This window comes from Panthera tigris, chromosome A1, assembly GCF_018350195.1.
Source record: "Panthera tigris isolate Pti1 chromosome A1, P.tigris_Pti1_mat1.1, whole genome shotgun sequence".
In the NCBI taxonomy this organism is placed as follows: Eukaryota; Metazoa; Chordata; class Mammalia; order Carnivora; family Felidae; genus Panthera; species Panthera tigris.
Window position 1 is genome coordinate 67763788 of NC_056660.1, and position 17636 is coordinate 67781423.

The following is a 17636-nucleotide window of genomic DNA, read 5'->3' on the forward strand; positions in this document are numbered from 1 at the left end:
TTAGAATCTTACCATTTCACAATCCTTTAATAAATGATCACCAGTGGCCACTGGCATCACAGAAAGAGAGACTGCTAGACATTGTGTGCCTCCAGACTGAGGTCCACAACACTGCTTACTTAGAAATAAGAGTTTATTATTTCAGATTGATTTTTTTCTACAACTTCAAATATTACCTAAAGGCATATCCGTATCCTGGCATTTTTGCCTATTTCTTCTGGGTCTCCCTTTTCAGTGGGTTTCAAAGAGAAGATGAGCTAATATACACATCAGTGAAACCTCCAACACTGTAGAATGATGTGCAAATCCCATGTTTTCTTTCTAACTCAACTACATAGGAGCAAAACACAACAGTGTAGGATCATCAAAGATGATGGCGTGGTCAGCTCCTTGAGGTCAGGCCGTGTCCTGTGTGCCATTATATCACAAGTACTTAGCACAGTGTTTGGCATGAAAGACGTAATCAAAAAATATATTTAAATAAATAAATGAGTATAGTGGCTGAAGACGGATCAGAAGAGAGTCCCACAGCCACTGCGCCTGAGTTGTTTGACCTCAGGAACATCCTTTCCTATGTCTGAACGCCAGTGTCCTCACCTGGAAAATTCTGCTATGATACAATCCTTTACTGAGGATAAAGTGCAATAATGGATAAGGAAAGTGTTTTGAGAACTGTAAGCATGTTATACAAATAGAAAAGCATTCTCTCTTTCTTTATGATTAACGCAGCTTGTTTAACATTTAAAACTTGACGGTATTTGGCTAGTTCCTGAGGTTCTGGTAATCATGCAAGAAGGAAAACTGTCAAAGGGGAGGGTGTGCACTTACGTTAAGGGACTGCCATGCATCAGCTGCCGCCGGGCCCTTCACGCTCATTACTTTAATCCTGCAACTCTATGAAATAAGCATGTATATACCCTGGCTATTTAGATGAGGAAACCAAGGCCCCCAGAGGTCATATAAGCTACCCAGCGCACATCAAGGGGGAGGAGGATCCAAAATTGAAGTCCAGATCTTTCTGACTTCAAACCCATTCTCTTTCCACTGCACCTTCAGTGAAGTTTCCAACGTGCTCGAAATTATGCGCCCATACAATGTCCAAATGAGGAGAGCTTGACGTGTATTTTCTTGAATCTTCTCTTCCGAAACAAAAGCCAACTTCAGGATCCGACAACCTCCTGTGAACACATTTCTGAGATTTTGTAGCATTGTGTTCAAAAAAGACTTATGTTAAAGCCAGGAAGAGAATTATGGCATTGCATGAGCTCTGCCTTATCGGAATTCTCTTGTGTCGCTATTTCCAACCATCCATTATTGTCCTGAGATTACCGCAGTCTTTTGGCTTCTAGATTCCTCAGGAGTGTTAAAAAACTCATGCAGCTGCAGTCTTTCCCACTAGTCTCTATAGCTCAAGTGCAAATTTGTTATGCAGTTTTGTGTGCATGCCGACATCGGGATAAGTGTTTCTGAACTTCTAAGCTGTGACCATCTAGAGGACCCTCTGAGCCCATATGCTCCAGAGCTGAGATAAACCCTCTGCCCCCCGACCCTACAGTGTGCTGCCTCACCCTCATTCCTGCTGCCCACCCCACAGGTAAACACAAACCCCTTACCCAAAATGCTCATTTTGCTTCTAGAGCTTTGAGTTAAACAAAGCCTGGCCCACTGCAGCATTAATTCATAAACTGCATCTTTAAAACAGCCTGACTCCTAGAAGAGGATAGGAGACCATCAGAACTCTCTTTGGGAGAGCTTGGTGAAATTACAGACACCATCTAAAAGCCTATGTAACTCTTATTTTTTTTTTTAATATATGAAATTTATTGTCAAATTGGTTTCCATACAACACCCAGTGCTCATCCCAAAAGGTGCCCTCCTCAATACCATCACCCACCCTCCCCTCCCTCCCACCCCCCATCAACCCTCAGTTTGTTCTCAGTTTTTAACAGTCTCTTATGCTTTGGCTCTGTCCCACTCTAACCTCTTTTTTTTTTTTTTCCTTCCCCTCCCCCATGGGTTTCTGTTAAGTTTCTCAGGATCCACATAAGAGTGAAACCATATGGTATCTGTCTAAGTTGGTTAATGCAAATATAGCACTTATAACTGTACTTGGACATAGACAGCGCTCAATAAATGTTAGCCGTTATTATTACTGCTATTAATATCAATATTTGTTTCACATGGAACTTTGCATATTTTAAGTTAGCTTGGTTCATAATCTTTGCGCAAGGGATGACCTCCAAGTCACTCTTTCTTTGAGAACTGCCAAGGGATGGAATCAAGCAGAGATCTCTCAGGTATTTTGTTAAATATCCTAAAATGATTGCCAAGTCATGATAGCAGAATCTAGGAAAATCCTAACTCAGAAGAGTCTTTTATGGATGAGCACAGCAAAATCTGGACAGAGATGATTTTTTTCTTAAGTTCTTAAGATATTTTAGGAAAATGTGTACGGAAGCCGTCAGAGATAAGCCTAAATATTGAAACACGTGCCTTGCTCTTAAATATCCCGATTTACTTCTTTTCCTCTCCAAATTGGCTACAGCAAAACAATTGCAATGGAAACACTTCGTTGCTTCTACCCTGGGTAATTCTCACGTTTGCTAAAAGCAGCGTCTGGGAAATTAGCTAAGAAGAGAGCACAGCAGAACACGCACGGCCTGATAACACAATCGGAGTGTACTATCTGGTGTTCCGCTTTGCCCGGCTGGGATTAGAGCTGCAAGTGAGACGGAATTGGGCCTTATCTCACTCTGGGGCGGCTCCAGGCTTCAGGTGGATGCCCACACGCATAAACCACAGCTCTGCAGAGCGGAGCGCCCTGAGACGTCCTCCTGCCCAAATCCCAGCAAGGCAGCGCAAAGCAGGGCGCCTCTGAACCAAATAAGCACGGAAGCGCCTGAATAATGCATGAGAGCAGGACCCTCCCTGGCACATTTGGAACTGTACTGGAAGGAACTGTACTCAGCAAGATAGCAAAAAACAAGCCCCTGGAACATGCATGCCCTGAAATTTATTCTTGCGGCAGCCACTTGGGGAAAGTGAAAGCAAATTAGACAACCGCCCAAAAATCATGGCATTTTAGTGAGTCTGAGGCTCCTAGCGTTCGTGTCAATATAAAGCAGCAACGGGACAGGACTTAAAATTTTATCTTATCGATAAATACTACCTCTTCCTCTGGGGAGGTTGGAAGGTGGGCTGATCGTCGCTGAGAAATGACCAGTGTGGTCCGGAAGCCTCTTATTTCACGCTTTCGTGTGGTTGTTTTAGTACTGTGTTGTGGCTTCTCATAATTAAAGTTAGTTGACAACTAAAAGCTGCAGAAATGCTGCCTCTCAAGGGGCTGTTTCTTGGAGGACCGGCCCCAATATAATCGGGTGAGGGACCTCCATCTTTCTGATCCAGATGTCAGCTTTAATATAGCTGCAAGACTGATGAGTGGGATTTGATTCCACAAATGTCTAGTCTCTAATTTGATGTTCCAGCTGCTCATCAAGTGCAAAATAAACAAATCTTTTTGGAAGAATGTTTCCACACCACCCTGTCACAAGCCCCACCCGGCGGTCCTTGAACATCCGTCTTTGGTAAATGTGATCCTGGCAGGACCTCTTCCTGGAACAACCAGAAGGGAGCAGAGCCAGGAGCCTGTTTTATAGGCCTCCCTTGGCTTCTGGGCGGCCTTGTCCCCCAGCACCTCCTGATGTCAGGCCTCGTGGAAAGACCCTGTCCTCTCCAATGCTAGTGATGGTCAGCTATATTTTGGCATTTTGAGAGCAAAATGGGGGCAATTCTCTTGACTCAAAATTCTACTCCTGGCAATTTATTCCTGCGTCAATATTTATGGCTTGGGATATTCACCAGATTATTGTTTGTAGTATCCTCCTCCAAATAGAATCAGTCTAATTGTCCAAAACCAGGAGATGAGTCACATAAATTATGGTACATCTATAATTGGAATATCACACTCTTATAGAAAAATATTAAATAAAATAGAAAAAGTGTTCACTCTGTAGTTTTGACTTAAAGTGCAGGTTAAGGGAGCCTGGGTGGCTTAGTCGATGGGGCATCTGACTTCAGCTCAGGTCATAATCTCTCAGTTCGTGGGTTAGAGCCTGACATCGGGCTCCATGCTGACAGCTCAGAGCCTGGAGCCTGCTTGGGATTCTGTGTCTCCCCTTCTCTCTCTGCCCCTCCCCTACTCGCACAGTCTCACTCTGTCTCTCAAAAATAAATAAATGTAAAAAAAAACCCTTTTTCTTAAAATTACAGGTTAAAAATATCATGCTCATTTATGATCCTTAATCTATAAAGAAAAATATATATTTATCTGTGGTTATGAGTGAAATGCTTATACATAATTTTAATTTTTTTTTCTTTTTGGCTATGCTGCATTGCTCATATTTTCCATAGTGGCATGAAAATCAATGTATTGCATTTATTTTTTTTTAATTTTTTCATTCATTTTTGAGAGAGAACGAGAACACAGCAGGGGGGTGGACAGAGAGAGAGGGAGACACAGAATCTGAAGCAGGCTCCAGGGTCCGAGCTGTCAGCACAGAGCCCGACATGGAGCTCAAAACCACAAACTGTGAGATCATGACCTGAGCTGAAGTCAGACACTTAACAAACTGAGCCATTCAGGTGCCCCGGTGTATTGCATTTCCAACTGGGGGAAGGTGGGGGATCACTGATTTAAAAACAAAAAGGGTCAAACCAGCTACATCTAAAAGTATTCTCCTTCTAAAGTTATCAGGTACACTGGCAGGAAAAGTGATGAGAAGTGTCTCTCCTCCTGAGAGGAGGAGAGGAGGGCTGTGGGCATTCCTCTCCCCTCTATCTTACCAACTGAAAAGAGTCAAGATCTCTGGGTAGTACATAAAATAAAAAGGCCTTAGCCAAAAGGGTCTGGCTGCTTTGTAAGTCGCCGCGAGGGAGGAGCAGCGGCAGCTGGGTGGGGGACGTGTGGCTTCTGTGTGAAGTAAGATAACCACACATGCATGTCTCCATTTTCTCATCACAATACTGGACATCCTTGGAACCAATCGCTCTGACACACACCATTGTCAGCCTCTGAAAGTTCTTTATTACCATACTTAACAATCATAGTTCCCAATTTCCCATTTGCTTAGAACATCATTCTTAAATTCCTTAATTTGTTTTCAAGGCTCGAATAAAAGGCCTTTTCATCACTGTGTCAAAGGGCAGTCTGATTGCCAAGCTCTAACTGCCACCATTCCGCCTATCAGATACAGTATAATGCAGATAACACTCTACTGAGATAATGAAGAATGGGTAGCCCATAATGAGTGTGCAGCTCTAAAGAGAGTCAAGAAATTAATTCCATTCTGAGCGTTTGGAAAATGACTCCAGTACGCAGTACAGCAGGGCAGAAGGGGAGCTAAGTGTCACTATTTGAAAATGCGCACATCAGCTTATGTTTAAGGTGTATACTGTTAGATGTCTGTACCACTCCTTTAGGAGGACCAAAGATCTCCGTCAGATGACCCCCAAGTCCACCTTCCAACTGTTCACAACGTTCTTTGTGAGATGCTGAGCTTTGGCAAAACTTGATTATGTAGGGAAAACTCACTGAAAAGTGTACGGTGAGAGGAAGGTGGAGAAATTGATTATTTTCCATACATTTCACAAGATCTAGGCTAAGAGAAACCGTTAGCCTGGGTCACCTTTTGTTGGTCCAGGCACCAAGTTCAGTTTCCCGGGGGTATCACTATCAGAATCCCTGAGACAGTAGCTGATAAAATATTTTTTCATTCCACAAACATTGAACAACTGAACATCCATGTTGTATAAAGTCGTGCACCATATGCTCCGGGTGAAACAAGAAGAGTGAGGCATGACACCTGTTCAAGGGATGGAACAGTCACTGGTCACCGGAATGAAGATAAAGTATGAATGGCACAGGTTACAGGGGAGTAGAAGCTCCTTCCTCAGAGGACATCACAGGGTGTTGGCTGGAGGAGTTTCTACTTGAGCTGTTTTTTTCTGAATGCACAGAGCTGGGGACCATGGAGCTACTAATTTTGTTGCTTGATTTTACAAGGGTTAATCTACTGGTGGAAGGAATACATTTATTAAATCTCTCCTGTGAACGTAGCATTTTGTAGATTCTTCTGGATGTGTTTTCAATGGCTAGGCAAGTGATAGCCTCATAAAACTATTTTTTAATCACCACTTGCAGGGTGATTCTAGAGACGTCTACTCTCATTCCACCATTTTGATGGGCATACTGGCTCTGCCTTCTTTCATTTAGGAATTGAAAAGGAAGGATGAGGTAAAAGGGAAGAAGAATGTACAGAGGGAAAGGTAGTTTGGAGGAAGCTGGCAATGTGGAAGTAGGGAAGGAAGGATGACAGATGGGTGCATGATAGGAATCTGTCCCTGATTCTTCCTCATCCACACCGATGGTTCTGGGCTCTTCCCCGCTGGCCCTTCACCACAGCTACCAAATGTCTCTCCTGGCTCTGCCTACTTCCGTCTACACTGAACACTGTTGCTAAATGAGTCTTCTTAAATCAACACATTTCCCATTTGGGGAATAGACAGTTGTATTCAGAGCCCGTGACTCCTTGGACTCAGCATCCTATTGTAGCTCCCACCCATTCATATATTAAACAAACATTTTGTGAAAGGCACAACATGAACCCCCTGGTCTAATTAGACCACTCTTCTCTCCGTACATTCGTAACTATTCTCTTAAATATTGCCTGTTCACTCCTTACCTCCGTAACATGCTACGCAATGGCTTTTTCTAATCGACCACCCTTACACACACAATACTTGAGGGCATTTTATTCTTTTTTTATGTTCTCCACATTTGTTAGAGCAGATCCTTACACATAACAAACCCTCGATAAGCGTGTGTTAATTAAATGGCTTGCTAATTAAAGAAATGAGCAATTATACAATAAACTGCTTGGTGAAATACAGATTTTTGAAGCAATAGGGAAGAAAACTAGTAAGCTTAACATTTTTAAAAAGCCACCTCATTGCTACTAATTACCTGTTGCTTGAACACTCTACTTTTTACCCAAAGTCTGTGTTGACTGTCTCTCTCTGCACGTGTGCCATCACACTCAAATGATGGATACACTCATAGATTATGTATCTTTTTCTACTTTTCACACATTTTAAACAGTCAAAAATAATATTGGATTTGTTTTAGGAAAGAAGATAGTGGCATATTTATCAAAGGCGATATTAACCTTAGTTATTAAAATACATTTAATCTCATACGATGATCATTTCTTTTATGTGGCATCGTGTATTGATCACCTGCTATGAGCAGGACTTTGTGTGAGGTGTTGTGGGACATGAGGGCTGAGTCCAGTTATCAAAAGGGAGATTCAAGGGTAGAGGTGATCACGATGTTCACGTGCAGGTTAAAAGTGCAGTGAGTAATGCAGGAAACCCCAGAGGCTGGAAAAATCAGGCAAGGTGGAGTTGGGCCACAAAAGACCAGGCAGCAGCTTGCGAGTGAGCGAAAGACAAGTCAAAGACTGAAGGAGGGCAGTCATGCCTCTGTGCTGCATGTAGAATTGTTTGATGTGATTCCCTCAGAGCAGAGCAGGACATTCAGGTGGTTCTAAAGCAGCCGTGGAAAAGTGTGTTTTCTGTGGCCCTGAACTTGAGTAAGCCACGATGGCCCAGATGATCATCATCAGTTAAAATCATCCTTGAACTAACCAAGGTGACTTGTTCCCTAATCTTCCCGAACACACCCCATATTTGCCATCATTACCTTGGGGGCCCAAGAATGACAATTCGAAAGGGCTGCAATTGCCTTATAGACATTCTTAAATGAATTCGCCCAAACTCTCGATGAAGTTGGTGGCAAACGGACGACCTGCTGACAGAATGCTGTCACCGACAAATAAAGTTATCTGTCTCGGAGATTGCTGTGGTCCCAGGAGACTGGTAGAACATTCCCTTACCGTGGTAGTTAGCGATTCTTTCACTGCAACAAAATCACTGGGTGCTGGAGATCCCCTTGAGGGTGATGTGTTGGTAATCTCTGAGTCCCTGATGTCTCCTATCCACCCTACCCCACCCCCCCACGTGCTTACCAAACACAAGGGGCTCAATTAACATTGGCAGAATTAACAAATGAATGAATGGTAGATGAGGGAGGAAAATAGTAGTTTACTTATTTGTGTTTCCCAAATCTGAGGGGAGTTGAAGTCAACTGCAAGGACGGTGTCTGAACAGATGACGCTGTACCTAGGCTAGGAGATTGCATTAGGAAAGACGGAGAGAGTGGATGAAGACCTCCACACTGTGGCCATAACAGGCTTTGCTAGGGAGCTGGGGCTAGTCTTTCTCTGTTCTTTGCTTTACCTTCCATTGTGCTGTTGAACAAGAAAGGCGTACAAAAGAAACGTGCAAATTTAAGTAGTGTGGCACCCTCTAAGACTTCACCCTAGAAACTGAATCAGGAGTCTGGAGAACAGAAGATAATGAGTACGTGTTGTTCTTTGGAGCGAGCAGAAGATTCATAAAACCTGAGCAAATCTTGTACGCTTCACATGTGGGCGTGTGGCCTGGACATAGACATCATTTCAACAGTGATCTTTGCAGTTTTCTGTCTGAAAGGAGAGAAGCAAATGAAAATGGAAAAGTAGAGATGAGAAAAAATTATTTAATTGATCATGTTTAAGTGTTTTGTCTTTCACCAGTAGTTGAGTGCTCTTCAACCCGTTGTTTTACTTTTACTGTTTTTCTAAATTTCTATTTTGAATCCTTGGCAGGATTTAAACAAGGAAACACAACATACGTGAGAATATGTCTGACTAAGGCAATACTTAAATGCAAAGGGCCATTCCTTTCCGGAACCATGAGATTAGGACAACTTTGTACTCCATCAATGTAAATGTCCCACTAGTACATTTTTGTGTCTTGATGTCGGAGTTTTATGTACAAATTGATCTCTTACCTGTTTAGCTGGCAGAACCTGAAGACATTTGGGACTTATTTTACTCATGTAAACATCATCCTACAGCTTGGGTGGTCATTGTTAACTGCGGTGTTAAATTGAATAAAGTTAAATTTGAAACCAATACCATTTTAAGCCAAGCCAGGTTCAGTCAGCTTTGAGACCCTGTAAATTTCCAATGGAACGAGGGCCCCAGCAATTCTATGGCCAATTTTCCCCGAGTCAGACAAAAGCCACTAAAATTCCAGGAGCAGATTCCAGTTAAACCTTTACGTCACAAACCATTGTAATTCCTGGCCATAAAACCCTCCAGCTCCTATGATAATTTACAAAATCTAGATTGTTTCTAACTCTGAGACACGTGAATGAGGTGGAGACTTATCAACTGATTGTCATCATGCGTTTTCCTTAAATCCTTTTTTTGTGTGTGTTTTCTGTTCTGCCCAATTAACAGGAAAATCTTAAATTTTCCATTTGCAGTCTTTGCCCCAATTTAAAGATCGGTCTGCTTTAGATTGTTCTGTCTTGAAGTGTTTGGCATCCTTAATGAGTTATGTGACTATCATCATTATTGTGTTTCTATATTTATTATGCAATTGTCTTGTGAAATAAACATCAGTCTATGCTTATAAAATGTAAACATGAACAAGCCCTGAGATGGGACCAAAGCAGGATTAAGTAATGACATGTCATATAGCGTTCAACCATAGTAATACCTACTCTGAACAAAACTTCGCCATCAACATTTCGTCGTGGAGCCCAGAAGCTGTATCAAGTTGTTTTCTGCTTTCCCTACTGACCTTTCAGGAAATTTTCTCCCACTGATGGAATTGTCATTCTGTCACAGTGAAAGACAATGGAGTAACGTAAAATGGGGCCTGGCCACAGCAAGGGCTGGGGCTGGCCTGTCTGTGGTCAGCACATTCCTCTTTCTAATTTAAGGAGACGCTAGCATTCCTTAAGGTAGTGCAGTTTCATTAGCACGTTTCGAACTGTCTGGCTAGACATTCAAAATAACTGAATATAGTAAATGTGTAGTTTCAAATATTATAGTTCATCTATTCCTATTTACTTATTTATTTTAATGTGTATTTATGTTTGAGAGAGAGAAAGGGAGAGACAGAGCATGAGCAGGGGAGGGGCAGAGAGAAAGGGAAACACAGAATCTGAAGCAGGCTCCAGGCTCTGAGCTGTCAGCACAGAGCCCAACATGGGGCTCGAACTCATGAACTGCGAGATCATGACCTGAGCCAAAGCCCAATGCTTAACCGACTGACACTTAACCGACTGAGCGACCCTGGTGCCCTATCAACTCCTTTTTAAAAGCAGCATCAAAAGCAGTGCACCCTCAAAGCCCTTATGTTTGTCATTGCTTTTCCTGGGTATTAAGTTTAAAAAAAAAAAAAAAATCCAGGTTAGCTTGGCCAAGGGAAGACCAGTCTTCCTTTCTGAGCTCTTCAGGACCATTTGTCTGCTCAGGGGCATTCTGACTGTCACTCCTGGTCCCAGTGGTGGGTGGGCAGCTCATTCCATTGGGAGGCAGCTCAGATCATGAGAAGGGTTTTCCTCATTTTAATCAATATTTACTTTCCTGTAATGCTTTGTGTTGTGTCTTTACCTATCTACTTTTCCAACTCTCTTCTTGCCTCTTTACAGTTTTCTTGCCTCTTTGAGCCAGAAGCACCCTGATCTTTACAGAATCATTCTGAAGCTAACCATTTGAAAGACATATTTCTTCTCAATGTTCCATCTGATGCCAGTAGAGAAGACCTGTGCTTATAATAACCACAGTACCTGACAACTAATAGGCATTCAAGGCGCCTGGGTGGCTCAGTCAGTGAAGCGTCTGACTTCGGCTCAGGTCTGATTTCGCAGTTTGTGGGTTCGAGCCCCGCATTGGGCTCTGTGCTGACAGCTCAGAGCCTAGATCTTGCTTCAGATTCTGTGTCTCCCTCTCTCTTTGCCCCTCCCCTGCTCATTGTTCTTCTCTCTCTCTCTCTGTCTCTCAAAAATAAACTTTTTTAAAAATTAAAAAAATAGACATTCAATAAATATTATATTTTTATTTTTAAAATAGCAATACAGTACATAGGAAAGCACAGAAGTGTTAAAATCAATAGGCCTGGACTCCATTGCAGTTCAAGTATTAATTCATTCTAGGATCTTAGGCTGTGTTTTCACCTTTCTCAGTCTCTATGGTCTCAGCTTTGAAGAAAAAGAAGTTATGATAAAGAACCTTTTATGAAATTGTGCTGAGGATTATCTGTGGTAGTATCATAAAGCACCTGTCACAGCTCTTAGTACACAGTAGGTGTTCAGTGAACATCAGTCTCCACATACAGCACATCGTCCCCCAACCCCACCTACCTTGTAATCCAAAACAGCAGTGTAAACAGGCAAGACTAAGGAGGCTTGGCTCCCGGCTTTGCCCTTTTTGGTCCCACAACCTTGGATGAATCACTTTGCCTCCTTGCACGTTTCCCTGTCAAATAGTCCCACATCTGCTACAAAGGTTTGTTGTAAGGATCAAATAAAACATTGGTTGGAGAATAACTTTGAAAACTCTTGGTGTGTTTTCTTAACATCAGGTATTGTTATTTCTGGTAGTAATTTATCAGTGAAGAAATTGCTTAATGAATGAATGACCTATTCCCCCACCACATCTCTCCCCACACTGGAGCAGGGAGGAAATACCCAACAAATGAATGGTATTGAAAACCGGTCCATGCATGTTTATGGAAATATCACATTTGGGAACATTTGCCTGATAGGTGCAAATCCAAGCAACAACGCTCACATGAACATTGGGCAGAAGAGGCAATTGACTCAGTGCTGATATAAACACAACGGAGGTTCAGAATCCCAGAGCTGTGGTTGTCAACGACTGACTGACCCTCTTCCTTCTAATTTCTTCCAGGAATTTCTATTATATCACCATGTTACGGGATCCAGTGTCACGTTACCTGAGCGAGTGGAAACACGTCCAGAGAGGGGCCACGTGGAAAACCTCCCTCCACATGTGTGATGGGAGAAGCCCCACCCCTGATGAGCTGCCTACCTGCTACCCCGGGGACGACTGGTCTGGGGTCAGCTTGCGGGAGTTCATGGACTGCACCTACAACCTGGCCAACAACCGCCAGGTGCGCATGCTGGCCGACCTGAGCCTGGTGGGCTGCTACAACTTGACTTTCATGAATGAGAGCGAGAGAAACACCATCCTGTTGCAGAGCGCGAAAAACAACCTGAAGAACATGGCCTTCTTTGGGCTCACGGAATTCCAGAGGAAGACTCAGTTTCTCTTTGAGAGGACATTCAACCTCAAGTTTATCTCCCCCTTCACGCAGTTCAACATCACGCGGGCTTCCAACGTGGACATCAACGAGGGCGCCCGCCAGCGCATCGAGGAGCTCAACTTCCTGGACATGCAGCTTTACGAGTACGCGAAGGATCTCTTCCAGCAGCGCTACCACCACACCAAGCAGCTAGAGCACCAGAGGGACCGGCAAAAGAGGCGGGAGGGGCGCAGGCTGCAGCGGGAGCACAGGGGCCACCGGTGGCCCAAGGAGGACGGGAACACAGACGGGGCGGTCACCGAGGACTACAACAGCCAGGTGGTGAGATGGTGACCCCCTGCGCTCTCCTTCCTCAGGACGCGGGGGGATGAGCAGGCGCATCGACCTTCTGTGGCGTTGGTTACCTTGGAGAAGGATGGGCCTTTTGGAGGACATCTGGCTGTAGGTGGCTTGATTTGGACACCTGCTTCCTCTTTGTCTTCATCCTTGCCCAGCTGGAGAGGATCTGTCTTCTTCTTTTTTTCCCCTGACGTTTTTCAATCCATGATATTAAGTAGGGTAGGGATGCATCTGACTTAGACGTCCTTAGAAGCTCAAGGAGAGAAGCACCAGAAAGAAACAGTTCTTGAAAACATCCTTTGCAGCAGCATGGGAACCCACAGAGGCACACATGAAAAGCCAAATTATGGCTTGGATGTTCTGCTGAAACTGGTCTGTTTCACACGGCCTCTGTAATGGAAATACTGGTCTGTCTAGAGAGAAGGAGAAAGAAAGAAGTCCCCTTCCACCCTTAAATGAGGTTTTACGCCAACCCTCACTTTGCTGTTCGCTCTCATCTTGAACCCGGTGCGAATGCGGTGTTTTGTTGTTGCAGCTGTTTTTAAACAAGGTCACCCTCCTACTGACGATTGCTAGAGATTCACACCCCGCAAAGCCCCTGCATCTCAGCTCGGAGCCGTGCTGCATCTCCCGTCTTTTAGGGAATGGCTGGTAGAATCAGGACAGGCATGTCTCAGGACAGGCCCTGAGAAATGAACACTGGTAGTGGCATTTAAGAGAACATGTGCTTATTAACAAGTGTCTAAGATCACCCTTTACCGATTTTATTTTCGTTCAAAAAGAATTGACTCATAAATTAAGAGCTGGGGGAAGCAGGAAGAAAACTCTATGTCTAACATTTCCAAAGAGGCTACAGAACTTGTAGTGTTTCCAGGAGTATTTCCGTTTTACCTCTTTGGAGCCATCATCTTCTTTGATATGATACTTCCAAGTTTGAAATTCTGCTATAGCACAGAGGCGAAGACGTTTAAAAAGAATGTGGCCCAAAGACTAGGAGCTTAGCTAGCCGGTGTGCAAAAGATCTTCAGGGTCACTAAATAAATAACTGATTTATAATAGGAGACACGGAACTCAGTGGGCCAGTTGTCCCAGGAGTTTAGACAGACTACCTCCCAACATCTTGACTATCTCCAGCCTGGTAACCTTCTTCTACCCACATGATCTTCTCCTCTTGTTAGACTATGCCCACAGCTGGCAGCTCGGTCTGGAGTGTGTGAGACAGGACCTGAAAATGTGCTGCATTGCCAATTGCTTCTCGTTTTCAATTTTTCCCAATCACAACTACAGGAACACCAAGTTTGTCGAATAATAAGGGGAAAAGCGGGGAAAGGGGGATAGAAAGCCCTTGCCTGGCATTCAGGAGCAGGATCAGAGCGGGTCAAGAGTTTCACAACATTGATCTGATCAGTCCTTTCAAGGAGCTCAAGGCAAAATGAGTGAAACCCCTAAATCAGATTGAAAAGCCTATTTCATTGATATCTAACATGTTTGATGTTTAAGCCAGCTTTACGTAAGCCACATCTCAGCCTCCAGAATAGTCTCTCTGGGGTTGAGAGTCAATCAACCCACAAGCATTCATGGAGTGCCTGCCTGCACAGAGGGGAGCCCAGTGTCTCCATCAAAGAGAGATTTGGAGAAGCGGCTTTGTACTTCTCTCACTACCCTTGGCTTCATCTGCCCCGTGAGGGGAGTATTATTGGGGGCCTCCCTTGTGTCCATCACTGTGGGGGGGCCCTTTTCATACTTTAAATCTATTCACAACAAGGTAGATATTATTGGGCCCAATTACGTAGATGGGAAAAGTGAATCCCACAGACAATAACCGGCTTCCTCATAGGTTGTATGCTAGATGTGGCCGACTGCAAAGTGCAAGCTCCTTTTACTCGTGTGTTCCATGAGGGATAAAAGCTTCCTGCCAATCATGCAAGAAGCCAGCTATTAAAGCCCAGAAGGATTTGTCTCTAACCCACATGCGTGGCACAACTGTGCCAGCCCTGAGCCGGCCGTGACCCAGAGCCACGCCGCCTGGGGTGAGCCCGGACGTCTCCACATCCCTGGCCCACCAGCAAGCTGAGAGATTGATGACTTTTTAGGCAGTCATACTTTTTGAGACATATGTAAGTTAAAGGGACCAAATAGACATTGCTTGTTAGTCGGTAGAAATTAGACTCACAAAATCTTACCCATGATTTGTTCCTGAGGTAGAGAGGGAAGAAGATGGCAGCTACAGTTAATGAGCAGCTCTCTCTCCATCGTCACATTTCGATGTTAGGATCTAATGTTCTGCCTGGAATGGCAGAGCTGCAAATTATCTGCTTGCCGCTGTGACACGCACACGCGCACACGCTCGCACACACACACTCACACAATAGCAATCCAGTGTTTTGTCATGTGGAAAATCAAAACAAGTTAGAAAGCATTCGGATTGTTTCTTTTAAACTCCCTTTAAATGTTTGGCAGGGAGTTCATGCATAGCTGAGACTTGGAGGCAGCCTCTGCTGACTTCACACTGTTCCTTAGGCATCTCGGGATTTATATCAAAAGGCTCTTTGCCGCTGAAGGCGTGATGTATGGAGCTCCACTTGAGACCAGATATCAGGATGTTCAGAGGAGAAACCATCTCTTTGTGTTGGCCCGAGGCCAGTGCTGAGCAAATTAAAAAGACCGACACAGGCTTCCTCCCTCATATCATTTCATTCGAAAGCAGCACGCTTGTCATATCCCTGGGGTCCTATGTTGATAGAAATGAAGAGGTAAGGACACAGTTTGTTCTCCAAAAATTGACTGAACACCTACATGCTGAGTGAAGCTCAGAGAGGGGATGCCAACAGAAGACATCTGGATCTTGGGAGCCATGGGGAGTCAACAGCTTTAAGATCCAAAACCAAATCAATACCAGGTACATTGCTGTTAAAAGCCCAAGAGGAGGGGGAGAAAATTCCCCAGGGGCTTCCACATCCTACTGACTCCTACAACACCCAGGTAGACATTCCTTCCCTTCTCTTGGCAAGGAGAGCCCCAGATTGGGACGGGGGTGTCCTTTTGTGTGTGTTTATGTGTGTATGTTTAAATTATCATCAGGGACTAAGGTATACTATCTCTTCTGTCTCTTTTTAATTTTTTGGCAGCCTACTCTTGCTAACCAGAGAAAGCCTGCCCTGAGAATTATTTGGATATTCCTTCTAATAACTAATAACACTAGCAATCAGTGTTGGGCAACAGCTAAGGATATCATGTGTGCTATTAAAGAATTATAAGACCGTGTTTCTTATCATCTAGAGGAGGTAACTTGGTCATCATCTAATCAAGGGTTTGAAATATGAGGACTTGTTCAAACCTGAGTAAAGATAGTATTTATACAGGGAAGAAAGTCTACCAGAGATAGACCTGGCAAGGAGATGAGTACGGATCATTAAAACAAAAACAAAAACAAACATTAAATCCATAGGATAGGATTCCCACTTGGCCACTTTAACAGAGAAATTCAAAATAATAATGACTTCAAGGAGATCAAAGCCATTGTCCTCTCATTTAAAAGACAAACTGGTGGGATAGCTCTGGTGAGTTACAGAAGCCCAGGCCCCCTCTTTGTTGCTCTTTCATACGAACACGTGCCTGCCACCTCATGATGCAAGGTGCCTGCTGCCGCTCCTGCCATCTTGTTTGTATTTCAGACAACAGAGAGGGCACGGAAGGAAGTTGCAAATATCGCTTCCACTCACATCTCATGGGCTAGAACCTAGCCATTAGCTACAAGTAAACAAAGGATGCCAGGAAATGTCTTCCTTATTGGTTGCCATGCACCTTGACCAACAGGGGGGAATCTATTATTAAAAGAGGCAATGTGAAACTTAATACTGATAAAACTATCAGTCTCTGCCACCAAAGGGAATTGAAAAATATTTTGAGTGCTCTTCAGAGTTCTCTATTCTGTCATATGTTTTGCAAAGGATTAGATTAAAATTCATAACTTTGTATAGCATTTAATGCTTTCCAAACATTTGTACACTCAGTATCCCATTTTATCTCCACTACTGTCTTGTGTGTTAGCTACAGAGGACCTCTATTCATTATCCCATCTGATAGTTTCACATGGGGATTTAGAGATGTTAAAAGATTTCTCAATTCTAGTTTATTAACAAGAAAGTTGCTTAGAGCCCCCGTCTTGACTTCAGAGCCTTCGCTACTACTTTATGCTCTTCAGCATCAGTATTAGGATTGGGAATTGCAAGAATATGAAATCTAAGTCTTTATTGATTTATATCTTTCCTTACCTTCTTATAGAACTACTGACTTACAAGATACCAAGGAAACTGGTAGAGTTGGCTCACAACCCCTGCCTCCCATGAGGAATCATCTTATTAGCAGTGAAATGTCCAAGAGATGGGCAGTGTTTCAGGGGAGATTGAGAAGCACAGACGTTCAAACACCTCATGCTGGCTGTTCACCCCAGCCAATCCAGAGTCCGATTCAAGATGAAGGCTGAGGGAATATGCTCACAACTCCTTAGGGAAGCTCAGTGTTAGAAATATCTAGAATCAGTAATAGCCGGAATAGTTAGGTGTGAGGAATGATCAATAGAACCCTGCTCAAAAAATCTCCCCTCCTCTCTACTTCTTCCCCAGGTCTCTGGAATTTTATCAGCAACTTATTGCTTTGGTTCTTAAAGGTTATATTTGGTGTTAAATGAGTCCCCTTGCACATTTGCCAGAGAGAGGAAATGCTTTAAGCTGTCATAGGCTAACATCTTCACACAGAGTCGATTGTCTTCCTCTCTAAACTTGACCTCTAGCTGAGAAGAAAGTCCTGTATAATGGGATCATGCAGGGGTGGGGGTTTGGAAGAGTAGGAGTAACTATAGAGGAGGAGAGGGCTCCTAAAAGGGAAGCAGTCTTTCAAAGGTGAAAAGAATTGGAATTACATATGTGCCAGGAAATATTGAAAAATAGAAAAACGACATACGGTTTCTGTCCTCAAGAACAAGAGCAGGCTGAAGACATGTGGACTGTATTTCTTTGGTCCACTTAAAAGAGATGACAAGGGCATGAGGCTCA

At 43.6% G+C, this 17636-nt stretch overlaps 1 protein-coding gene across 1 annotated transcript in view; it reads left to right on the plus strand.

The window, feature by feature from the left end:
* Positions 1-12576, plus strand: part of HS6ST3 (heparan sulfate 6-O-sulfotransferase 3) — a 652227-nt gene extending 639651 nt beyond the window's left edge. The window contains exon 2 of the mRNA XM_042958010.1: positions 11868-12576. Within this exon, the coding sequence (XP_042813944.1) occupies positions 11868-12576 (709 nt within the window). The remainder of the gene's footprint in view (positions 1-11867) is intronic.
* The last annotated feature ends 5060 nt before the right edge of the window (positions 12577-17636 follow it).